The 23,668-nt window shown below is 49.4% G+C and overlaps 7 protein-coding genes across 7 annotated transcripts; all 7 read left to right on the plus strand.

The window, feature by feature from the left end:
- On the plus strand, positions 1–3,311 carry C8Q69DRAFT_215037 (putative small nucleolar ribonucleo protein complex subunit Utp14). Its single transcript, XM_028626236.1, has 2 exons — positions 1–2,867; positions 2,940–3,311. The coding sequence occupies exons 1-2, from the start codon at positions 162–164 to the stop codon at positions 3,120–3,122; spliced, it is 2,889 nt and encodes a 962-aa protein (XP_028486724.1). The 5' UTR covers positions 1–161; the 3' UTR covers positions 3,123–3,311.
- Positions 3,312–4,321: 1,010 nt separating this feature from the next.
- On the plus strand, positions 4,322–7,815 carry C8Q69DRAFT_462301 (endo-1,3-beta-glucanase Engl1). Its single transcript, XM_028630305.1, has 5 exons — positions 4,322–4,907; positions 4,969–5,253; positions 5,310–7,034; positions 7,090–7,151; positions 7,207–7,815. The coding sequence occupies exons 1-5, from the start codon at positions 4,716–4,718 to the stop codon at positions 7,487–7,489; spliced, it is 2,547 nt and encodes an 848-aa protein (XP_028486725.1). The 5' UTR covers positions 4,322–4,715; the 3' UTR covers positions 7,490–7,815.
- A 2,234-nt stretch (positions 7,816–10,049) lies between these two features.
- C8Q69DRAFT_399610 (calcium ion transporter Vcx1) lies at positions 10,050–11,482 on the plus strand (the record flags this gene model as incomplete). Its single annotated transcript, XM_028627861.1, has 3 exons — positions 10,050–10,427; positions 10,488–11,326; positions 11,380–11,482. 3 exons carry the CDS (start codon positions 10,050–10,052, stop codon positions 11,480–11,482), a joined length of 1,320 nt encoding a protein of 439 aa, XP_028486726.1.
- Positions 11,483–12,202: 720 nt separating this feature from the next.
- On the plus strand, positions 12,203–13,935 carry C8Q69DRAFT_462303 (30S ribosomal protein S7). The gene is made up of 3 exons (XM_028630306.1): positions 12,203–12,709; positions 12,781–13,122; positions 13,194–13,935. Exons 1-3 carry the CDS (start codon positions 12,344–12,346, stop codon positions 13,617–13,619), a joined length of 1,134 nt encoding a protein of 377 aa, XP_028486727.1. The 5' UTR covers positions 12,203–12,343; the 3' UTR covers positions 13,620–13,935.
- A 793-nt stretch (positions 13,936–14,728) lies between these two features.
- Positions 14,729–15,554, plus strand: C8Q69DRAFT_215337 (hypothetical protein). The gene is made up of 2 exons (XM_028626239.1): positions 14,729–14,862; positions 14,915–15,554. The coding sequence occupies exon 2, from the start codon at positions 14,935–14,937 to the stop codon at positions 15,475–15,477; it is 543 nt and encodes a 180-aa protein (XP_028486728.1). The 5' UTR covers positions 14,729–14,862; positions 14,915–14,934; the 3' UTR covers positions 15,478–15,554.
- Positions 15,555–17,302: 1,748 nt separating this feature from the next.
- On the plus strand, positions 17,303–21,162 carry C8Q69DRAFT_519046 (SPX domain protein; the record flags this gene model as incomplete). Its single annotated transcript, XM_028633458.1, has 6 exons — positions 17,303–17,526; positions 17,720–18,142; positions 18,208–19,483; positions 19,536–19,880; positions 19,931–20,708; positions 20,785–21,162. The coding sequence occupies 6 exons, from the start codon at positions 17,303–17,305 to the stop codon at positions 20,928–20,930; spliced, it is 3,192 nt and encodes a 1,063-aa protein (XP_028486729.1). The 3' UTR covers positions 20,931–21,162.
- C8Q69DRAFT_215352 (IBR finger domain protein) lies at positions 21,163–23,212 on the plus strand. Its single transcript, XM_028626240.1, has 2 exons — positions 21,163–22,409; positions 22,470–23,212. Exons 1-2 carry the CDS (start codon positions 21,394–21,396, stop codon positions 22,966–22,968), a joined length of 1,515 nt encoding a protein of 504 aa, XP_028486730.1. The 5' UTR covers positions 21,163–21,393; the 3' UTR covers positions 22,969–23,212.
- The last annotated feature ends 456 nt before the right edge of the window (positions 23,213–23,668 follow it).

A 23,668-nucleotide genomic window follows, 5' to 3' on the forward strand; every position in this document is an offset into this window, starting at 1 on the left:
TCGAGAGATTCTAACCGCGCTAGTAACTCCGTCTCCGAGAACTTCTTGGCCGCCAAAAGAAAAAAATACCATACCACCCCACACTTCGCTGTCGAGCTGCAACACGCCCATGTTGACTGCTATTTGCTTCTCCTTTATCTAGAAGTAAAATATACGCAGCCATGCCTGGCAGACAGTCGAATCAACTGCGGAGGCCCGAGGATAACGGTCCTCGGAAAGCAAAGCCCAGACGCAAGCGCGGAAAGAGTCTTAATGCGCTGACCATCGCGGAGCACCAATTCCCGATCAAACCAAGAATCCGCCGTCATCGTCTTGGTGAGGATGAAGAAGATGATGATGCTTCCAAACGCAAGCGCCAATCCCGTCACGCCGATGAAGATTCAGATGGTCCGGACACGAAGCGACGCAGAACCGGTGACGAATCCTCAGATGACAGCGGCGAGGGCGGAAGCGATAGTGAGGGACACCAGTGGAAAATAGGACAGGTGGACAGTGATGATGATAGCGAACTGGACAGCGATGAAGCCATGGGTGAGAGCGACGAGGAAAGATTCGATGGTTTCTCTTTCCGCGGGAGTTCTACGATGAAGTCCAAATCGGGGCGAGTTTCTGGCGGGAAGAAGTCAAAAGGCGCTATAGATCTATCTGAAGATGGTGACAACATCGAAGAAGACTCTGAGGACGATCTGGGAGAGGATGCCGTGGATCTGGCTACCGCATGGGACATGAACGCTTCTGAAGATGAACAAGAACAAAAGGCTCCACGGCCTAAGCAGAAAGCGTCAGACAATGCATCCAGTGACATGCAGTCTGAAGATGATGACGATGAAGCGGAGCTCAGCGACGACTCCGATCTGTCGGTGTCGGACGATGAGGGAGACGATAACCAGCGCGGGCTTTCCAAGCTCCAAACTTTCGTGAACTCGATGGAGACAGAAGTAACGGCGAAACCATCGCGAAAGCTCGATTCTGGCACAGAGAAGGGCAAACCTACAGAATACGGCCTAAACTCCTCACGAAAATTGACTGTTGCGGACCTTATACCTTCCATCACCGATTCTCGCTTGAAGACTTCTCTTAAGTATTTGGACCCTACTGTTGCGTCTAAAAAGTCTGCATCTACGGGCATTCCTGGAAAATTGCAAGCACCTCTTCCCAAGCGTCAACAAGATCGGTTGGAGCGAGCTGCTGCTTATGAGAAGAGTAAGGAGACGCTCAACCGATGGATAGAGACGGTCAAGGCGAACCGGCGGGCAGAGCACTTGTCCTTCCCCTTGGTCAATCCTAACGAACAACCTACGACGAAAATGGATGTGGCTAAGCCGCAGACGGATCTCGAGAGCACTATCCAGAACATCCTGGTAGAGAGCGGACTGGCCGACTCCACTGAGAAGTCCGCAGAACAGCAAGTTCAGGAGTTCGAGGAGCTCGAGGCGCGAAAGCTTTCTCTTGAAGAGTTACAGGCCCGAAGAGCAGAGCTTCGCAAACATCGCGAGTTACTCTTCCGTGAGGAGGTCCGCGCAAAGAGAATCAAGAAGATTAAGAGCAAGTCCTACCGACGTGTTCATCGCAAGGAACGGGAAAAGATGGAGCAAATGGAGAGACAGGCCCTTCTGGAGGCGGGAGTGGACCTGGATGAGGAAGAAAGGGAAAAGAATGACCGGCACAGAGCTGAGGCTAGAATGGGAGCGAAGCATCGCGAGAGCAAATGGGCTAAGAGTCTCAAGCAGACTGGACGTGCCGCTTGGGATGAAGATGCTCGCGTAAGTGTAGCAGACATGGCGAGAAGGGATGAAGAACTTCAAAAACGGATCGAGGGTAAGCGGGTGCATCGCGAGGATGACGACTACCTTGGTTCGTCGAGTTCCGAGTCTGATGACGAGGATCCTTGGGCGGAAGATGCGTCTGATAGGGAGACACGCAAGCTTCGGCAGAAGTTGGATCAGTTGGAAGCAGACGAGGGTGCCGAAGACTTCAAGGGGCCGCATTCAAAGCTGCTTTCTATGAAGTTCATGCAGAACGCAGAGGCATCGCGCAAAGCACAAAATGACGCGGAGCTCAGGAGGCTGGCACGAGAGCTTGATGGTTCTGAATCACAATCAGAAGCTGAATCCGAAATTGGCAGGCAGAAGTTCGGTTCTACCAAACCCGATAAGCCCGAGAAAGAGAAGCCTTCCGTCCCGCGGAATGAGTTTGAGGAGCCTGCAGGGTCAGATGAAGAGGTAGAACACGCGCCAGCAGAGGACAAAGTGGAGATCGTTGCCAGTAACTCCAAGAACCAAAAACAAGCACGCGCTTCTGTCAAGACTTCCCGCAACCGTGCGCAGGAGGGTTGGAGCAAGTCAGACTCGCCCCAGCCGGAGGACAATCCCTGGCTTGCTCAAACTACCAGAAACAATCGCCGCCGTGGAAACGACATTTCTGGAGAGACGGTCGACATCACATTACCGGAGCCCGTTCCGGGTTCCAGTGAAAAGAAGGCTGAGAAAATCAAGAGTCACTCCAAGGCCTCTTCCAACGGCCATCTAACAGCCAAGAAAACATTTAATGACGAGGGAAGCGGCAGCGACGATGAAGATAACGTTCCGGTCCTCCTAAAGAACCATGACCTAGTCAAGAAAGCCTTCGCTGGTGACGAAGTTGTTCAGGACTTCGAACAAGAGAAACACGATGTCATAGAGGAGGAAGGTGACAAGGTCGTGGATAACACGCTGCCAGGATGGGGAAGCTGGGCGGGTGAAGGAGTGAGCAAGAAACAGCAGAAGCGCCAAAAGCGTTTCCTCACCACTGTTGAAGGGATAAAGCCCGATAAACGCAAGGATGCCAGACTCGGGCATGTGATTATCAATGAGAAGAGGGTCAAAAAGGTGAGTTCTGTCAATGATCGCTTAAGAGATCCTTCTATACTACAGTGTCACAGTGCTGACTATCTTTTACAGAATGTGAAGTATCTAGCTTCTCAACTGCCTCACCCGTTCGAGTCGAAACAACAGTACGAGCGCTCTCTCCGTCTGCCGATTGGTCCCGAGTGGACTACCAAGCAGACTTTCCAGGATGCTACCAAGCCTCGCGTGATGGTGAAGCAAGGCATCATCAAACCTATGGAGAAGCCGATGATCTAACGCGTCTCTGTCAAAAGTATCCTCGCATCGTTTTTTTCTCGTTACTATTTGTATGACCGGTCAAAAGGGAATGGCATCATGGGTAGATCTCATTGGACTTATCTTTTCATTTCCCTATAGGGTTTACAATGTTTATAATGCAATAAAATGGCCACTCCAGATGGAGTATCGTGGGTTTGACACGGAAAATCGACCTTCCGTCCTTGTGTAACCTCAACTTACTATATTGTAACCCTGGGCCTTACCATTACCTCCTTTCTGTTACTGGCATCTATAGCGTATATATTGGGCTAGATGATCTTGTCAGATGAGTATACCGCTCGGGCCACGCCTGCTTGCCCCATAATAAGGCCATATGACAGCGGGTGAGGCTGCGGGGGAACTGGAGCCTAGCACTAATCCATTCAAGAGATTGATGGCACCCGACCACATCTCACTAAGTTTGACAGGCAATAATCTCTTCATTCTCAGTGTTCCATGAGGGCTTCGAAGCCTCGAGGTCTGGACACAGCTAGCCACGTGCCAAGACGCACCATCGGACAACCAGCCTCGACGAGCATTGGAATGTAAGACTGACCAGTCATAGACGGTTTGGATAATGTGTGGATCACGGAACATCTTGACATGATAGAAGATCAGTTTGATTGATGTAGTGTGATTCGTCCCCGTTCACATGGCTACATTCTTTCGAGCGGCGAGAGTACTTATGCCCCAGACAACCACCACCCCGCGGCATTCGGGAGGGATCTCACTCATCGGGACCAATCCGAGGGCCGACAGTGCTGAACAATGGGTATTCTTCTCGGGCTGTCTATCAGCAGGTCTCATCATCCCGATCGATTTCCATACCGTAGTGTCCTCCAGTGGGGCCGAGTGTGCGGAAACTCGACATGCAATTGGATCAACCCTATCTGGAGCTTGCATACCTGAACGTGGAGGTAAAAGCACACAGCTAAGCTAGACGTCTCTTCTGCACAGTCTGACCTCTACAACTCCCCAACCTTCCAATATTCTTCCATTCCACGATCTAGAAGCTCACGATTCACGCTCTCGGATTGGTCCTTGTCTCCTAATACATCGGAAATTTTGACACGCGTCCCGCGGGAAGCTGTCATCTGGCGTTCTTTCTCGAGGTGGAGGGCATCCAGATCTCAAGTATCACACCTGCCTCCAGAGAGATATATATATGAGTACATGTAAGAAGATGTCCTATCTCATTCTTCATTCTCTCGCTATACAGCCGTTGTGCACAAGCACGGAGACACAAGTCCTTTGTGCACTATCCTATACACTCTTTCTTCTTTTGATCTTCCCAGAGGCATAGCCTCGAGGGCCATTCAGGGACTGTTCGAGTCTCGATTCTGTCATTTCTCCCTACCTGAGGGATTGCATATCTGTGTTCATTGGATTCATTTGGATTGTCGCCTACGGGAGCATTTCCTGGTGACTGGAACACACTTACCATCGTTTCTTCATTGGATGGTTACTTTTATATACCTTCCCTTTTTCGAAGCAATTTCTATATACCACACTTTGTGATTGGTTGAATCTTATATTCTCTGCCTACACTATTCTACCTAATTGTGACCAACCATGGCGCTGCCGTCTTGGTTCATCGCAACCATACTGATATGGCTCCAGGCTGCAGAGATTGCGCATGCTCTCCCTCGTCCTTGTTCTTGTTCAAACGGACGATTGCAGTCTGGATCTGAGACTACCTCTTTTAAGACCCAATATCCTCCAGTCATTCCTGGTGCCAGAGTGCTCGCGCCTGATACCACAGGGGTAAGTACAAGCCAATGTATTATGACTTATATATATGCAATCAGTCTAACATATACTCCAGGTTATAATCACCACCTTAGAACGTGACGGACACCCTTACTTGCCACCATTTCCAACATTCACGCAAAGCTCTCCATCCGCTACTAATTACCGTTACAATCCGATCGTTACAGCGACGACTAGTCCTACCACAGCTGCCCCTCATCCAAGCAATATTGCAAGCGCGGCGGACACAGCATTGACCACCGCAATGACTAGTCAAAATGTCTTTCAGCCCATTTCTATGGATGCAATTCCATCAAACATCAAGACTAGGAACGATCATCCTGTGCCGAGGCTAGGTATTGTAAGTGCATTTCACAACCTATAGTTTCTGAGGATGTCTACTTATAATTATGACAGAGAAGCACTGGACCGGTTTCGACAAACAAATTCTTTGCTGGATTCTTCCTTGGTAGCCAGACGAGCGCAGCATTTACTCATCCTTACTCCCTTGCGTGGGCTAAAGGCAGTGGAAATGCCCAGAGCTGGGGCCTGGCTATCTCTCACATCAACGCCGGGATGCTTGCGTATGGTCAGCCTGATGACCGTATTCCAGGTCACCCTGTCAGCTACTACATTAATCCAGTTGGCATCCAGTCTATGATCTTGTCCGCTGCGGAACTGGGTAACTCGACCGTGATTTCTACTGATGCCTCTCAGCCCATGTCCGCTCAGGTCATACTGCAACCACGCAACGGAACTTCTTCCAATATTACATTTCCCATCTTCCAGGGGATGGGCTATGTGACTGGAATCTATACCAACCTGCAGCCTCTGATCCAGTCCAGCATATTTTTCCAGAAGGTCGTGACCGCCGGCTCTCCACGCGCCGGTGTCTTCAAATATCGTGCCACGTTGGAGGACAATACATCCTGGCTCATATATGTCATACCGTCAAATGGAACAGACCCTAATCTGCATCTCGATTCGAACACTAACCTCCGCGGGCCTGCTGGGTTTTCGGGTGTTATTCAGGTGTCAAAGAACCCTGCGGGTGACGCTGGAGAAAAGTTCTATGACAATTCTTCTGGTGTCTACCCGGTGTCTGTCAACGTGACAGGGTCTGTCACTAACAACACTGGTACCTACGGACTGTCATGGCAGAAGGGGGGAAAGGACGTCGCAAGCACTCCATTGCTGATGTTTGCATTGCCACATCACGTTAGCTCCTTCGATAACTCTACGCAGTGCCGGAAAATCCCTCTTCAGCTCAGAACCACCACCAAAGGTAACGCAACCGCTGTCATTGGAGAAAATTGGACTATGGTTGAGCCGGACCTCCCGACGGACATGGGATTCGCACCTTGGTCGCCCTCGAAGGGAAACGTTGCAACGCTGTCGACTGCAGCTCAGCAGGTGTTGCTCAATGTCGCTCCTACCGAACTCCAGCAGAACATGAGCGCTCAAACGGACCTGAATAGCATGTACTACAGTGGAAAGGCACTGAGTAAATTTGCTACTCTGATCTACACAGTTAACACATTGGCAAACAACCCTAGTCTTGCCGCTCCTGCTTTGGCGACTTTGAAGAATTGTTTCGCCGAATTTGCCAACAATAGACAGCAGTTCCCCCTGGTCTACGACAACGTTTGGAAAGGCGTTGTCTCATCTGCTAGCTACGTCACGGGCGACTCGGGAGTTGACTTTGGAAACTCCTATTACAATGACCACCACTTCCATTACGGATACTTCATCCATGCTGCGGCCATTATTGGCTCTCTTGACCCTAGCTGGCTTGCTCAGAACAAGGACTACGTTAATACGCTTGTCCGCGATGCAGGAAACTCGGTGTCGAACGATCCGCTTTTCCCATTCTCTCGGGCGTTTGACTGGTTCCACGGGCACTCCTGGGCCAAGGGTTTGTTCGAGTCCTTCGACGGAAAGGATGAAGAATCGACCTCTGAGGACGCTATGTTCGCATATGCCGTCAAGATGTGGGGTAAGGCTGTCGGTGATGCCAGTATGGAGGCGCGAGGCAACCTCATGCTAGGCATTCTCAGGCGTTCTTTCCACAATTATTTCTACATGGAGAGCAACAACACGAACCAGCCATCCAACTTCATTGCCAACAAAGTGACAGGAATTGTACGTTTACTCTCTATCACGGTCCCAAAGATTATCAGAGCTAACCATAACACAGTTGTTCGAGAACAAGGTTGACCACAGCACCTACTTCGGTAATAATCTCGAGTACATTCAAGGGTAAGTCGTGAGGTAACGGGATACCAAGTCTCGCAGTTGCTAATTAACCGAGTAGGATCCATATGCTACCCCTCATGCCGAACTCTGCATATTTGCGAAGCCGGAACTTTGTCTCTCAGGAGTGGAATGCAATGTTTGCACCCAATGCCTCAGACCCTGCCCAGAATGTCGAAGGCGGCTGGAAGGGTGTGCTATACGCCAACCTTGCCCTCATTGATCCGAACGCTTCCTGGAACTTCTTCTCCCAGTCGAACTTCAGTTACAGCTGGCTCGATGGCGGAGCCTCGCGAACCTGGTATCTTGCATATGCAGCCGGCCTTGGAGGAGGCCCAGCCTAAAATATGGCGGTATCACAGTCCCTATATTGACCCACTCTGGTTTGATGGCAGCATCCTTGCCCTGGACCTGAGAAGGCCCATGCTATCTGCCATTTGGAGAATTTCTTGCACATCCTTTGCGGCGGAACATTTTTTTGGCTATCTTGCCACCGTTTCACTCTGGCCGATATATTCGTTGTTGAATTATTGTTTAGGTGCGATATCGCGGTACATGTCCAATCGTGACTAGGGTTAAGCTACCGACAGAGTCTATTGACCTGCGTAGCTGATCACTGGAAAGTATATATATATATATATGTGTGTGTGTGTGTGTGTGTGTGTGTGTGCACCTAGCTTTGCCCAGCTGAATGGGTTACCTGTCAGATAGCCTAATATAGTAATATCTACTATATCGAAGCCCACTACCAGGGACTTATCGCATTGATTTAGTCGCTCAATCGAATGTTTGAGTAGCATTCTTTGGTTCCAGAATCGTTTGTGACATATGCTATGCGAAGCGTGGTTGGAAAGCTTGATACACACTGCTGTGCCATAGATTAAAAGTAAATATATATACCGTATGCTGAACCTCAAGACTCTATTTTCCCTCTCTCCCTTTTCCCCACTCCGGAAAGCTGCACATTGACAGGCGGGGTTGTGAGAGCAAGGACCTCATTGTATCCCCCACGTCCTCGATCTGAAGAACACTAGCTTCTGGCGGTGACCTGCGTCATCTGTATGGCTATGATAACCATCAGATTTCCAGGGACATAGCGAGGCTTGGCAATATTGGGATGGGGAGCCAAGCTTCGGGTTGGTGTCAATAGCGCGCGTTAGGCGGATCGACTAATATTCGCTTAGCCCGTGCAAATATCAGATCGCAAAGTGCTCCAGAGCCAGGATGGGACGACGCCTGATGTCAGATACTTTCTTCATCACCACTTGTCCACCTGGCGATGCTCCTCGCAAGGCTTGCCCGTCCTACAAACCGGACATGACACGATCAGCGGCTTTAGAATTACTCTTCCTGTCAGAATCCACCGGTCGATAGGGAAAAAACCCGCATTGGAATGATCGAGCGTGGCAGTGCAAGTCTTGGCAAGCTTGGGGCGTGCCGTCCCAAGACGAGGGATTTGGCTGTTGATCCGGATTGGATGCGTTGAGATTGGAATTGGGTCGTCTGCTGGATTGCGGACATTGTTATCCAGAGTACGCATTCAGTATTGATATTGAAGGACCATTCGTCAAGGCTTCAAGCAGTGGGGGATCTCAATGAGAGGGAAACGCGCGGTGAAGCTCGGATGCAGACTGTGCCGTCATCGACTAAGAGAGCAAACTAGTGAGCAGGTATCTAGTCCTTGTAGCTCAGCGGTATTTCTCCTTTACCACCGACATTATTATTGATCTCCAGCAGCTTTGTCCATCCGTCTTCGGGCTTTAATTACCATCATCGCCAAGTACTAACTACTGTACCCTCTTAATTGCATGTTGCCAAGGTGAGCAGGAATTGGCTTTTTCCTTTCCCCCGTCTTGACGCGCCTCAATTACATCCGTGAAGCACGAGGCGGTGCGCTCGACATGAATCCATCCTTGTGATCCGAGAAATCGTATTACTTTGCGATCACGATCGTCCCATAAACTATCAATCATTCAATGATAAGAACTGGGATTGATGGAATCCTGCCCTATCACTTCCTAGCACAGCCAACATAGCGCGTCTTGGACTACACCACGTGCGGCCATATTTCCTTCCCTTTTCTTTCTCATCTCGCATTAGGTTGGAGGGAAATTCCCTCCATCACAACTAAATCGTCTAGCTTGTGCTCTCAAGATATTTCATTCCTTGGCACTCAGCGTGGGTTGATTTGTTCGCCTCCGCGTTGACATTGGCCCTCGCCTGGAAGAATCTCTGGAAGAGCTCGGAAGCTAACATTTAACTCGTTCGGCTCTGAGTACAGCTTAGGGCGTCTAAAGCGAAAGCATTCTCATTGACAGCCGTTTTGTAAACGGTATTCCTAGACGACGACCGTACCACGGATACTCTTGAAACGTGGCTGGAGCCCTTGTATCGACTTTCGAGGCTCCGGGATCATCTCCACCCCCTCCAACAGCGTCGATCTCTGTCCGCAGTCCGTTAACTTTCTGCCATTTCCTTTCTTGATCCGGATTTCTCGGCCTCTGGGCAGTGCACATGTGTAGGTGCCTCGTCTTCCTGCATTGGTTCCCTCCGCTCCCTTCACTCTGTCGAGACTCTCAGCTGTGAGCGCTTGGCCTTCGTCTTTCCTTACCCGTCGCTCTTTTTTATTCCATTAAATTATTACTACCCTCCTACTGGTCCATAATATCGGCGACCTCAGCCACTTTGTCCCTGCCTTTATCAAGCATTGTTCGCTGTTGTGGCTCTAGCTTCCAGGCGCGACGGGCTCCATTTTATCCTTCTCCCCCATAATCTCCGCACTCTGGAAAATCGCAAAGGGACTTGCGCTAACTAATCGATTGTGCTGTCTTTTATTGCCATTCAGCGTCATCACGCAATATCTTCTCTCGTTTTCGCACCCACAGCTGGGGTAGAAAGAACAGCATGGTTCAGGGGAGAAATGGCAGCGTTCTGCCGGAGGAGCAGAGTCTGCTGAACAACCACGGGCATGAGTCTCACACTCGCGGCGGTCGTTTAACCAAGGATCACCGCTTCTGGGTTCGATGGCCAGTGCAGACCGCGCATCTGACATATGCGACTCTAACAAACAACTATGTCAATCTCTTCCTGGTTTTTGTCCCTCTGGGGATTGTCGCTGGTGCGCTCAACTGGACACCGACGGCCGTCTTCGCCCTGAACTTTTTCGCAATTATCCCATTGGCTTCGCTGTTGAGTTTCGCGACGGAGGAATTGGCGGTTACAATGGGTCAGACCCTGGGTGGTTTGATGAATGCTACCTTTGGAAATGCAGTGGAATTGATCGTAAGTATAACATGATATAGAGATTTTGGGGGACGCCCAGTTGCTAATACAGGGTCACAGGTGAGCATTATTGCCCTGAAGGACCACCAGATCCGTGTCGTGCAGGCCAGTATGCTTGGAAGCATTCTTTCGAACATCCTTCTGGTCCTTGGCTGCTGCTTCTTTGCGGGCGGTCTGAGATACCATGAGCAGAGCTTTAACAGCACTGTGGCATCCACAATGTCTTCCCTCCTGGCTTTGTCATCGGCGTCTCTGATCATCCCCGCCACGCTCTACAACGCCCTGACCGGCCTGAGATCTGATCATGACACCGATAAGAACATCCTCTTTCTCTCTCATGGCACTGCAATCATTTTGCTCATCATCTATGTGATGTACTTGTACTTCCAGCTTAAGTCGCACTCCGACCTCTTCGAGGAGGCGAACAACGAGGAATCGGACATTGAGAACCAGGAAGAAGGGCACACCGAGGAGCATCTGCTCAGTCCCTTTGCGGCTGGTGTTGTCCTTATTATCGTGACGCTCCTTGTCTCTGTCTGTGCCGACTATCTTGTTGGAAGCATTGACAGCCTTGTAGAGAAGACCGGAATGAGTAAGACTTTTATCGGTCTTGTCCTTATCCCCATCGTTGGTAACGCGGCCGAGCATGTGACGGCGGTGGTTGTTGCGTGGAAGAATAAGATGGACCTGGCTATCGGTGTCGCAGTCGGAAGCAGCTTGCAGATTGCTCTATTCGTCACTCCGTTCCTGGTTGTGCTCGGTTGGATCATCAACGAGCCGATGACTCTGCACTTCGAGACCTTCGAGACAGTTGCCTTCTTTATCTCTGGCCTGGTGGTGATCTTCCTTATCCAGGACGGCAAGTCTAACTACCTGGAAGGTGGTCTGTGTTTAGGACTGTATGTGTTATGATCTTGGCTTTTATGTCGTTACAGTTTGCTGACTTTTATAGGTATATGATCATGGCTATTGCATTCTACGTCTACCCGGATACCCCCAACAAAAAGGATCCCATCGGCGGACTTGCGAACGTCGTAACCAGATCCTTCCAGTAAAGGCAAGCGGATACTATATGTGAAGGCCAGTGATTGAAACCTCACGTCTCTCATGTGTATCGATACGTGTGTTGCAATTCTGGGAGACACTACACACTACTCAATCTTGTCTCTGTCGTGTCACTCTTTGGCATTTCTCACTCATTAGCACCTTGTACTTTGTTCCGGACCGGTTTGAATTTCTTCCCTTGTAAATTTGCGGCATCGGACACTCCACTATTTGATTTCCTCGGCTGGATCATTCGTTTGCAACGGTTTTTTTCTTTCCCGGGAAGCAGGGATTACCTCTGACACGGGAGTAACTATAAGCATGGATACTGCCTGGGGCTGCGCAAAAAAGAAGGTTCATTCACTCAACCGATATAGGAGATGATGCAGATGTATGTATTTTAGATTGTTCAATTCATGACTTGCACAGTATCACAGTTGCGGGTTATACTTCGTGGCTGTTGATTTTTCCCGTACTATCCTGTTCCCTGATCCCTCAAGACATTAGATAAATCCTCGTTTTATCGGCACATAAATGACATGGGGATGATACTCTGCGTACCTTACCATTTAAATCGACAAAAGCTCGATTTTAGTTTCCTTGTGGTGGTAGTTGACCTAGGTAGTTAACATAGTTAGTTGGATCCTTGTTTCGTCATACGGCTGACTAAGCTAAGCGGAGCGGAAAATCACTCCCAGTTGGAAATCTCGGCGAAACTTGGAATCGATACTGCGGCACGCCTGCGCATCTCGAGCAATCAACTTGAGTGCTTCCTCTCCCATCCGCTCTGATCCTGGATAGGAGAGGCTCAATTCCATCTTCCGTCGTCGACTTATTCGGAACGGACTCCTCAGGAGGATACGTACGCAACGATGCCGCCCCGATTGAATCTGTTCACCGCACGGAGTGCAGTCTCCGCTCTCCGCCAGCCCTCCGCATTATTTTCAGGTTATGTCAATGCCAACAATAGCGCTGCTTCTTCTCGACTGTTTTCGCGAAATGGATCTGCTCCCCAGTTCGCTGGGCTTGCGTCCTCTGGAAGAGCTCAGCGGAGGATGAACTCGTCCAACTCTGGTGCGAAGGACCAGGCTCAAGAGCAGCCCAAGGGCCCGACTCAGGACCCTTTGCCTCATGTCAACGAGGAGGCTGCGGCCATCGATAAGATTCTGAGCGGGAAGAAGTGTGATGGTTCTGCCCCGGGTAGTCCCGAAATGGAACATGGTTCGCCGGTCGAAGAGGTATAACCTGCTTCTATATGATTTTCTTTTTAGCTATCAATGGAGCTTCGCTGACGACAGTTTTGTCACAGATTCTGAGCCGTGACGAAGAAGCCAAGAAGTACGCACCGAAAGTATTGCAGGCTCAAATAAAAGGGTCGAAAGGCACCCGATCATATTCAACTTCGGCCAGACTCCGACAACAGGAACTGAAGAATAGCGTGGCTGGCCCGGATGATCGGTCGACGTCTGTGGTCGCCAACATGATTGCACAAGCGACGCAGGAAGCTGTTGAGAGGCAGCCTGGTCTGAAGTTCGATATGCCTGAGCTGCCTCTTCCGAGAACGGAGAACTTTAGACATCGTTATGACCCCCTAGTTGAGCAGTTTACGAAGCTGCTCATGGAGGATGGAAAGCTGAGTTTGGCTCAGAAGGTATGATTCATCTCTAGGTGTTACTAGAAAAATGGTTGTGAGCTGGGGACTAATTCTGCTTTCCTGTTTAGAACATGGAATACATCCTGAACCACCTCCGTAGCGCCTCGCCGCCCCAGATCAACCCCAAGCGCCGTCTGCTGCCCGGCCCCCCCGCTCCTCAGTTACCTCTTAACCCCATTCTATACCTGACTCTGATTGTCGACTCCGTCGCTCCTCTGCTCAAGATCCGACAACAGAAGGGTATCGCTGGTGGTGGTGCGGCTCTGCAGATCCCTGTCCCATTGGCTATGCGACAGCGTCGTCGTACTGCCATCAAGTGGATCCTCGACGCTGCAGACAGACGCCGTGACAGCAAACTGGCCGTGAGAGTCGCTAACGAGCTGACTGCTGTTGCTGAAGGCCGCAGCAGCGTGTGGGACAAGCGGGAGCAAGTGCACAAGATTGGTATTGCTGGACGCTCCAACCTCAAGTTGGTCACCCGCGGAGGTCGATAAATTTGTGGGGATTAATCATCAAGGACCGTCATGATCTGGAGTATTGACGGCAGACGGGTGCCATTTGTACGTTTAGAAGATTCCATTGTCTTCGGAGCAACTATTGCGTGTGTATATCTATAGCAGTGAATTGGTTCTATCGTTTGTGACATCTCTTTTCGGTTCTCATTGCTGCGGTTCTAAGGTAGATCTGATCAGTTCCAATGAATATATCCCAAACAGGAGACATCCCGAGTGTAGATTATCTGAAACAACAATGGCTGCGATGGGTCCAGCGCTAATAGCATGCTTCTAAGGACCATCATTCTAATTGTTATCTTTGCCGCACAGCCTCCCCCAGGTGGGAAGAGATGGCACCTCACGGTAGCATCGAAAGAGGATGCCGGAATTGCCAGGCGACTGATTGGCCTATCTGATGAGGATGGCTGTATGTATGGTACTGTCATCCATCATTTTTATGCTCAGCCCCGTGTAATATTAGTCATCTCTGCATATCAACCTGCTCAGCCCATCAGCCCCTCGCAGCCTCAGCTGGCCATATAAGCGTAGGATTGTCCTCTACGATATCTGTTTCCTCATCTTCTTCACTACCAAGCGGAAGGGCTCTCCTCGCGCAATCATCACCACCACTGCCCCTGGGGCCTTTTTAAAGAAGCCCCAGCGATTCGACCATGTCGACCACCAGCGCTCAGATCAACGCCAGCGTTAAGAACATCGCGGGTTTCTTCAGACCAGCGATACAGGCCACATGCCGCAGCGTACCATAATTTCCAGCAGTTTGATTCTTCTTTCTATTCTATTGATTTTCTACCCCAGTCTCATCCGGATCTTCAATTTGATTTCTCTTCCGTCCCGTCTGAGCAATTAGATTGCTCGGGTCTTGCTCAAGGTCTCTGGGACGATTCGTATCTGGAGACACAGCAAGAACAGCTTTCTCAACCATCTTTATCATCATTTTCTTTCGATCAGTTTGGTGTCTCGGATTCCCAAGATACCTCTTCAGTCCCTACGCCGCTTGATCAATTTCTTGCATCTGCGACTACATCTGTTCCTCACTCTGAAGCTGGCGAGGTCTCTTTCACTGGACTTATTTCATCTGCCGAGATCTTTCCTCAGGATTTGGCAGAATCACAGTCTTTCTCTGAATTTCCTGGCCAGTTTGATTCTTTCTGTTCTCCTTCTGAAGATCTCCTTTCATTGGCGAGAGAGGATTCTCACGAGGGACAATTGGTTCAGACAGAAGGTTCGTTGAGTGGTTTGAGATTTTGTTCTTGTTTCCTTTTACTAAAGAGTAGAGACAGAGCATCAAGATTTAATGAGTGGAACTATCCTTCAACAACCCACGTTCAACCCGAGAGCTGAGCGCCTTTCACCCTCTCGACCTTCACCGAGCTGTCTCTCTTTCTCAACCTTCCAGCTCGGTAATCGACTATCAGCTAATAGGGACCATGCATCGTCTCTGACTTCTTCGCGTACTGCTGACCATTATCAAACTTCTCAAACTTCTGCTTCCGAAGCCCAGCCAACCAGTCCGTGCTATTCCTCATCTAACTCAGCATCCAACCGTGAAACCGTTCTCGAGCCATCGAGGCGAGGCAAGCGGTCGTTTGACGAGAGCACGTTGCCTAGTACGAAAAGCGCGGAGAATTCGGAAGAAGATAAAATCGTTGAGAAAAGACGACGCAATACTCTTGCCGCGCGCAGGTTCCGTCAGAAGCAACAGGATCGAGTTACGAATCTGGAAGCGGAACTGGCCATAGTTACGAAAGAGCGCGATGAGCTGAAGATGCTGGTTGCGAGGTATCAAGGGGAAACGGAGGCGTTGAGGAAATTAGTTGCTGATGGCAAGAAAACATGATTCTCCGCATATGGATTGATAACTTTCGAAATAATATGATGGTAATACAATCTCATTCACTATTAAGGACTTTTTCCACCCACCAATGTAGTCCATGTCACTCGCCGTAACCTACATATCCTCGGGAAATCACCCCCTCTTCTGTATCAGAACAGTTAGCATCAATCCGCACAGAAACCACAACCGATAACTGATCACCAAAAAGACGTGAAAATGCGAAGCACTCAGACGATGTCGGCCATCAACTCAACCCCGAAAAGCATTCTCTTCCTAGATCTTATGGGGGTTCCTCATATGATAATGATAGTATAATCAGAAATGGTCTGTAATATCTTCATAGTGCCCCAGGGTCTTTTGTCCTTATCGGACAATGCCTCGCAATTGCGTTCATATAGATATATGGGGAGGGGGTGCCTTACCGAGTAATATATCTGAGAGAAAAAACGGATGAATGATATACCTGCGAATTATTCTTATCATGAGAAGATGTAATCGCGAAAGAATACAAAAGCAATATAAGACATCTAGGAGATTGTCTAACTAACTATATGTTGCTTACGATCAGTTTATACTGTTAATCTGTATACTACAACACTATTATAATAATAGCAATTGCTACGAGAATCGAAGTGATTACTCAGTATCTCTCATCTTTTAATTAATACTTCTGTAGTCATCTTTTGTCGAATGTTACTCTTTCTTAGGAGTGTTATGTCTTGTGCGAATAGATGTTGATTCTATTCGTGTTGGATAGATAGTTAGTTACTGGTCCATATGCTAACCCTGCTAACAGTGACAGGGGTGATGAAGTTCGTATGGCTAGATGTGGTAAGTCGTCCTAGTATAATGATGGATTGCGAAGGATGAGCAATTCTTATTCTTATTCTTACTCTCGAGGTCCAGGGAGTAGAATCACAGTATCTAATTCGATGAGAAATATATCGAGTTGTCTTTCTTCGTCGGAGGACAGATAATATCTTGTTCTTTTTTTTTTTTTTTTTTGCAACTTAACTATCTACTGCATTTTGGGTATTCCGTGCCTGCTAACTATTCCCGTCTATTATTAATTTCCCAGGAAGCCTTGCATCTCTTCTACGCAGCAGCTGAGAAAAAAGTCCGCACAGCCTAACTAACTGCATAAACTTAATTACGGACGCTTATGCACAGTGTCCGTATTGTAAGGTGAGATACACAGATTGAAACGGGATTAGCGCGAATGAGTCATTCTTGCTCATCGTGAGTGATTTTGCGCTAAGCCTGTCTAGACTCGGGACTTGTGGGGATTGATGCATTGGGGTCTATCTTTAACTCATCTGGGACTAACTTACGGGATGTGCTATGTTGAAGCGGTGTCTACGGAGTAGAATACTATTATGTTCTCTAGATTGCGGAAGTCGGGAGAGTTGCTGTGTTCTGGGGATGCAGGACAGGAATAACTTGGAGCTGCTTGGCTGGTTTGAGTCTAGAGTATTGGGCCATAGTCTTACTGTAGCTTTTTTTGAAATACAGCTGTCGATATTTTGGACTCTCTATTTTTCTCCGGATGAAATAGAACAATAAGTCTGACTTCCATATTCGATTACCTGAAATGGAGACCAGACCTATCCTGTGATCTCCGTGGCTGCAGCTTTGGAGAGCTACTCCGCACGGTCATGCTGTCTTAGCCACCAATGATGTTGCATGGTACACCGATCAATAAGAGTGAGATTTACCATCCCAGGAAGGGAGTTGATTTTAAACGCCTGGAAGATCCTCCATGGACTAACAGTCAATGTTCTCGTTCCATGATCACAATGCTACTCTCTCTGTATGGAGTTGATTCATTATGAGAGAGAGCTTGGCCAGTGCTGCGGCGGCTGCCGGGATAGCGCGCAAGCTAAGAATGACAGTCAGCATGATTTCCGAGACAGCTGGTCTCAAGACCTCAGCACAGATGGATGTATCGAGTGTCATTGATATTATCCCCATTGAAGCTCACAGTCCAGCGCGGAGGATTTGCGTTAGATACTTGAACTTCCGATCGCGGGGTCGCGGAAACGCTGCCGGCCTGTAGGTCGTGAACGTGGACAGCTCCTGTTCTGCTCTCGCCGCCCGAGCAAGACCGCAACTAACTAGCCTCAATCTGGGGTCTGCCCTGATAACGAATTCAAGGCCACGTCCCACCGCTACACCACCTTCTCCGCCCATCGCTCTCACGACCGGTTGATTCTTAATGTGTTGCGGAGAAAGTGGCACGCCTCAGGCTGTCTTCGTTCCCCTCCGCGGGTGCCTTCTCCGATCACGACGCTGCCGTGGCTCCATCTCCCACGCAGAGCATCGAGCTCGTCGACTTCGATCGGGCGCACACCGGTGAGCGCAGGCAGCTTGCCACCTTCCGGGATTCTGACACCGCCGAGAGACACGGTCCTGAGGTCGGATACAAGGATCGTCTGCCTGAAACAGGGCAGGGGCTTGGTCGTTCCGGACGCGGAGAAAAGGACGCAGACGACCTTTGTCAACAGCACGTCGAACGGAAAAGATACTGGGAAGAAGCAGTTAGACATCGCGTTCAGGTCGCGCGGGGCGAGAGAAAGGAAGCCAAAATGAAGTTCTCCCACAGTCTTCAGTTCAACTCCGTTCCGGACTGGAGTGCCTACTACATTGGATACAGCAATCTGAAGAAATTGTACGATTGACAGACGACCCTTATCGCTCAATCGATACAGATGCTAACCGCACTCTTCTCAACAGGATCTACGGTCTGGAAAAGCAGGTCCACCAACCGGATGGACAAGATGCCGGAGATGTCGAATCCGCTCCCCTCCTGGATTCATCCATTGATACAGATACGATCTTTCGACGGGCTCTCGACGCGGAGCTGGAGAAAATATGCTCGTTCTATCAGGTCAAGGAGATGGAAATCTTTGCTGAAGTCGAAGACCTGGTGAAAGACGAGCGGGCCTATGCTGCTGACACCGATGGCATCAACATGGATCCAGTCAGCGAGACCGTCATCAAGGCGCGAGGGTTGAGTTTCAATTCGAGACAGCGGCCCGGCAGCTTCTATCGGACTCTGACCGTGGCCCGTGGTCGACGTGCAAGCACAATTAGTGAATCTGCCGGTGAGGAGGAGGAGGGAGATGATGGTGATAGTGATGACGAAGATCAACCAGAGTCCCCGAACGGAACGAGACGAAAACGCTCCCCGTCTCGGTCTTCTCGTTATCGAGACTATGATCCCTCAGAGGGAAATCCTAGCGAACTCGGAGATTCGAGGCTGCTAGCAGACTCGAGGATTCTGGGCTCGGAAGGCCGGTCCACAGGTCGCCCGGCACTCCACGAAGACCACTTGCAGGACCCGCGGTTTATGATGCTATACAACGCCGGCGTGACACTGAAGAAACGGGCCATCAGTGTCTATGTGTCTCTCTGTGAGCTGAAGTCGTATATCCAGCTCAACAAGACGGGTTTCTCGAAGGCGGTGAAGAAATACGACAAGATACTGGATCGGAACATGCGTCGTCAGTATATGAACACAACGGTCTCTCCCGCATACCCCTTCACGGATGCGACAATGCGGAAGCTGGACGAGAATATTGCCCAGGTCGAGAAGGTATATGCAGATATTGTAACCAAAGGTGATGTTCGCCTGGCAAAGCGTGAGCTGCGTCTGCATCTCCGAGAACATGTGGTATGGGAACGGAACACCGTCTGGAGAGAGATGATTGGAATCGAAAGAAAGGCGCAGGCAGCAAATATGGGAATTCGTAGGACTCTGCTGGGCGGAGACCAGTCTCCTTCTACTGCTCAACGGCAAGGCGATGTGGAAGGGACTGAAATTACCGAACTCAAGACTCCTCTTGGTCGCTACAATGTCCCAGGATGGCTCTGCAGTTTGAGCTTCGGAACCCTGATCGCTATTCTGATAATTTTCGCTGTGCTCCTAAACGTCCCGATTCTGAAGAAACCCGAACAACAAAATTGTCTCGCTATGCTGGTCCTTGTCAGCTTACTGTGGGCTACTGAAGTAGGTATCGCCGTCCCTTGCACTTCGACCCGTACTGACTAGTTACTGTCAGGTTATTCCCCTATTCGTTACTTCGTTGTTGATTCCTTTCCTCGTAGTGGTTCTGCGTATCATGAGGTCCGAGAGTAAGCCCCATGAACGTCTAGAGCCAAAAGCTGCAACCGCCGCGGTGTTTGCGTCAATGTGGACTCCTGTCATCATGCTGCTGCTTGGTGGATTCACCATTGCTGCTGCGTTGTCGAAGTACGATATTGCCCGTCGGATGGCGACCTTTGTTCTCAGCAAAGCCGGCACAACCCCCCGGACCGTCCTTGTCACCACCATGTTTGTCAGTATGTTTTTGAGTATGTGGATTAGCAACGTCGCGTCGCCGGTTCTGTGTTATTCCATCATTCAGGTAAGCCCATGTACATTATACTCTTATTTCGACTTGCTAATGCGAGATAGCCTCTGCTTCGAAACCTGCCTGCGGACTCGAACTTCTCCAAGGCTCTCGTTCTAGGAATTGCTCTCGCTGCAAATATTGGAGGCGCTGCATCGCCCATTGCCTCTCCTCAAAACATAATCGCATTGCAAAATATGTATCCCAGTATCAGCTGGGGCACGTGGTTCTTCATTTCAATTCCAGTTTGCATTTTGTCGATTCTCTTGATCTGGGCACTCTTGCTCGCCACTTTCCATCCCGGGCGAGGCACCATCATCGTCCCCATTCGGCCCGTCAAGGACAGGTTCTCCGGCGTACAGTGGTTCATTACTATCGTCACCGTCGCGACGATCATCCTGTGGTGCGTTAGCCATCAGCTTGAACACATATTCGGTGACATGGGAGTCATTGCCATTATTCCGCTCGTGCTCTTCTTCGGAACGGGTATCCTCACCAAAGAAGACTTCAACAACTTCCTCTGGACGATCATCATTCTCGCTGCCGGTGGCCTCTGTCTGGGCAAGTCTGTCACCTCGTCAGGTCTTTTGCACAATATCGCTGGTGCCATCACCGACAAGGTCGACGGGTTGAGTCTCTATGGTGTACTCCTGGTCTTCGCTTCATTAATTCTCGTGATCGCCACTTTTATATCTCATACAGTCGCCGCTTTGATTATTCTCCCACTTGTCCAGCAGGTTGGTGTTGGGATGAACGACCCACACCCGAACTTGCTCGTCATGGCCAGCGCGCTGATGTGTTCCGTCGCTATGGGTTTGCCGACAAGTGGATTCCCCAATATGAGTAAGTCGCCTTTTCAATCCGACTTCGTCCATTTTCATTTGTTATGTGGAGTATCCGCTAATCCATCTACCCTCAGCTGCTATTATGATGGAAGTTCCCCAAACCGGCCAACGCTACCTCCGCGTCCAACACTTCCTCACTCGCGGTATCCCAGCCAGTCTGCTCTCTTTCGGTGTGGTGGTTACTCTCGGATACGGCCTCATGGTCGTGGCGGGCCTATAGAGACGGTTTCCGTGCCCAAAGTCTCATGTCGCGTTTTCCTGTCATGTTTTCGATCTAATGACGACCTAGAATGCCTTGCCTGGATCTTGCGCATTAGATATATACCTACGCCATTTTCAATTCTTTTGTCTCTGATTGGGTACTGTGATAGCGATGTCCGCTTAAGCCGTCAATATATACTATACTACAGGCTTGGAAGACGATAACATGTTTTCCTAGGGATAATTATATTCTAGAATCTTTCAATATGCAAATCAATCAAAACCGAACCAGGATGTCTCGTCTAGTGCGGGGTTAAAATGCGTATTGCTATCCTAGGCGCCAAGACAAACAAAGAAAAGGAGGTCGGTGAAAGCCGTGTAATCATGAATCCATCCATCTCCTCTGCAGATCTGCAGTCTTTCTCTCTACCTCCAGATTGGCCTGGATTTTTTTTTTTTTCTCTTCCCATCAGTTAGCTACAATGGCCTGCGCACTTCAACCAGAAATGGACCAGGCCACAGCAGATCTTCTTATCCAGCTGCAACTTGAAGATACGGGCCTTTATTTCGAAACGTCTAAAGGGAAATCCCGAGTTCTCACAGATGAAGAGTTAGCATTTCAGTTGCAATCCGAAGAGTTGACAAGCGTTTCCCAATTCCTCTTCGACAGGCGGATGGCTGTGAGTTTTGCAGCTGCAGTTCAAGCAGACGGGCAGATTCTAGTCGAGAATTCAGTGGAAGAAGAGCGCGTCGCCAAAGATCGTGATATTGCTCGTCGCTGGAGAGAAAACGACCGTTTCGCAGCGACAGAAGATGCCCAGTCAAGCCAGGACTCGACGGCCCTCGATGATGAAACCCTAGATAAACTCCAGGTGTTATACGTCTCCGGCCCTGAACCTTTCTACGACGATATAAACAGCATTGAACCCGCCAGTAGCGAGGCCGAATCATCTTCTTGGGCAGAAAAGCGAAACCGCCAGCCATCTTCATCATCATCATTATCGCGAATACGTCGTTGTGTAGCTTGCAGAGAAGAAACAGACTTTGTTAACGTGGCCCGCGTACCCTGTCGTCATGAGTATTGTCGTTCCTGCTTGAAAGATCTCTTCGAGGCTTGTCAAACAGATGAATCCTTATTCCCTCCGCGCTGCTGTGGACAGCCCATCGTCATGAACATCGCTCGCATATTTCTCACACAAGACGTGGTGCAACGGTATGAGAAGAAGAAGATCGAGTTTGAAACCCCAAATAGGGTATACTGTTACTCGGCCGAGTGCTCTGCCTTTATCAATACATCCCATATCGATGGGGAGATAGCTACATGCCCTGACTGTGGGTTGACAACCTGTACGAGCTGCAAGGGGCGAGCACATGTCGGTGATTGTCCGAATGATACTGCTATGCAACAACTTCTAGCTACTGCGCAGGAGAATGGATGGCAACGCTGTTATTCCTGTTGGAGAATGGTCGAATTGGAGCATGGTTGCAATCATATGACGTTAGTAACCCACTTCTTCTCTCTTCGCTGCTCCTGATGGCTAACTAAAGACGATGATAGCTGTCGATGCGGTGCCCACTTTTGCTATAACTGTGGAGAGCGCTGGAAGAACTGCAGATGTGAACAATGGGATGAACACCGTCTTCTTGCACGCGCATATCAGATAATCGATCGAGATCGAGAAGTGAACCCTCCTCCCATTGCCGACCCTCCTCTTCCGGATGAAGATCATCCTGAACTGGAAATTGGTGGACCTCAACCAGAAATTCATCAGCCTCAGCCAGACGAAGAGCCTCGCGCAACTGCAGAAGCAGAAGCAGAAGCACTACTACCCTTGCAGGAAAGGCCCGTCACTCACACCCAGACACCAAGAGACATATTGGTCGCTAGAACAATCCAGGAGCTCAAAGAGAACCACGAATGTGACCATGATAGATGGAAATTTGTACGCGGCCCTCATGTGTGTGAAGAATGCGTCCATTATCTGGATCAATATATCTTTGAGTGCCGTCAATGCAGGCTTCAGGCTTGCAATCGGTGCAGAAGGAATAGGTTGTGATAGTATCAACATGATTGGGGGGTGCTAATGGGAGTTTCTAACCTAATTAACTAGACTAACTGATGTAAGATTCTCGGCCATATTGATATTTTATGTACGGATGGGTGATTATGTGTAGCTTGATAGAGGAATGATAGAAAGATTCATCATTATAAGCACCGCCGTTTTCAATTTGGTGTCGAAAAAGATGTCACTACCTCCTATATCCCGTACTGTGGAACCTAGCAGGTTATACGTTGTTAGACATAACTTAATTCAACATCCTCGGGTAGCTAGTGTACAGTTAACTATACCTTGCATTCAAAGTGTTGGTGCCAGGAGCGTGGCAGCACATGCAGCCTGGCAAGTTCCAAACGCTGCATTACAGGCGACGATTGACGCGGGCGCAGAAGCTCCCAGGGTCGCTCCCCATGTAAATCCCGCTGCAGAATAACATGCCGTTACCACAGCCGCGCATCCAGCTTGGCATACACCGTACGCCGCTGGTCCCGCGACGGCTCCAGTGGCTAAGTAAAAGATAACACAAATAACTGCAGATAGAAACTTCATTTTTCGAGAGTAATAGATGGGTAACTTGAGTTGTCTCCAGAAGGTGGATGTTTAGCCCCTGGCTATGAAGTTCGTTGATGTTGTTCGCTGGTATGAAAGTAGAAAGAGGACATGGAGGGGCTAACATGTTGAAGTACTTATATTGTCTAAC

This window comes from Paecilomyces variotii, assembly GCF_004022145.1.
Source record: "Paecilomyces variotii strain CBS 101075 chromosome Unknown C8Q69scaffold_3, whole genome shotgun sequence".
Taxonomy (NCBI): domain Eukaryota; kingdom Fungi; phylum Ascomycota; class Eurotiomycetes; order Eurotiales; family Thermoascaceae; genus Paecilomyces; species Paecilomyces variotii.

Excerpts from the sequence above, each read along its gene's own strand:
- C8Q69DRAFT_215337 (XM_028626239.1), top strand. The coding sequence starts at position 14,935 with ATGAGTGGAACTATCCTTCAACAACCCACGTTCAACCCGAGAGCTGAG.
- C8Q69DRAFT_215352 (XM_028626240.1), top strand. The coding sequence starts at position 21,394 with ATGGCCTGCGCACTTCAACCAGAAATGGACCAGGCCACAGCAGATCTT. Across the intron at positions 22,410-22,469 it reads CATGGTTGCAATCATATGAC|CTGTCGATGCGGTGCCCACT; the intron begins GTTAGTAACCCA and ends AGACGATGATAG.
- C8Q69DRAFT_215037 (XM_028626236.1), top strand. The coding sequence starts at position 162 with ATGCCTGGCAGACAGTCGAATCAACTGCGGAGGCCCGAGGATAACGGT. Across the intron at positions 2,868-2,939 it reads ATGAGAAGAGGGTCAAAAAG|AATGTGAAGTATCTAGCTTC; the intron begins GTGAGTTCTGTC and ends TATCTTTTACAG.
- C8Q69DRAFT_462303 (XM_028630306.1), top strand. The coding sequence starts at position 12,344 with ATGCCGCCCCGATTGAATCTGTTCACCGCACGGAGTGCAGTCTCCGCT. Across the intron at positions 12,710-12,780 it reads ATGGTTCGCCGGTCGAAGAG|ATTCTGAGCCGTGACGAAGA; the intron begins GTATAACCTGCT and ends GTTTTGTCACAG. Across the intron at positions 13,123-13,193 it reads AGCTGAGTTTGGCTCAGAAG|AACATGGAATACATCCTGAA; the intron begins GTATGATTCATC and ends TTTCCTGTTTAG.
- C8Q69DRAFT_462301 (XM_028630305.1), top strand. The coding sequence starts at position 4,716 with ATGGCGCTGCCGTCTTGGTTCATCGCAACCATACTGATATGGCTCCAG. Across the intron at positions 4,908-4,968 it reads TCGCGCCTGATACCACAGGG|GTTATAATCACCACCTTAGA; the intron begins GTAAGTACAAGC and ends CATATACTCCAG. Across the intron at positions 7,152-7,206 it reads AATCTCGAGTACATTCAAGG|GATCCATATGCTACCCCTCA; the intron begins GTAAGTCGTGAG and ends TTAACCGAGTAG.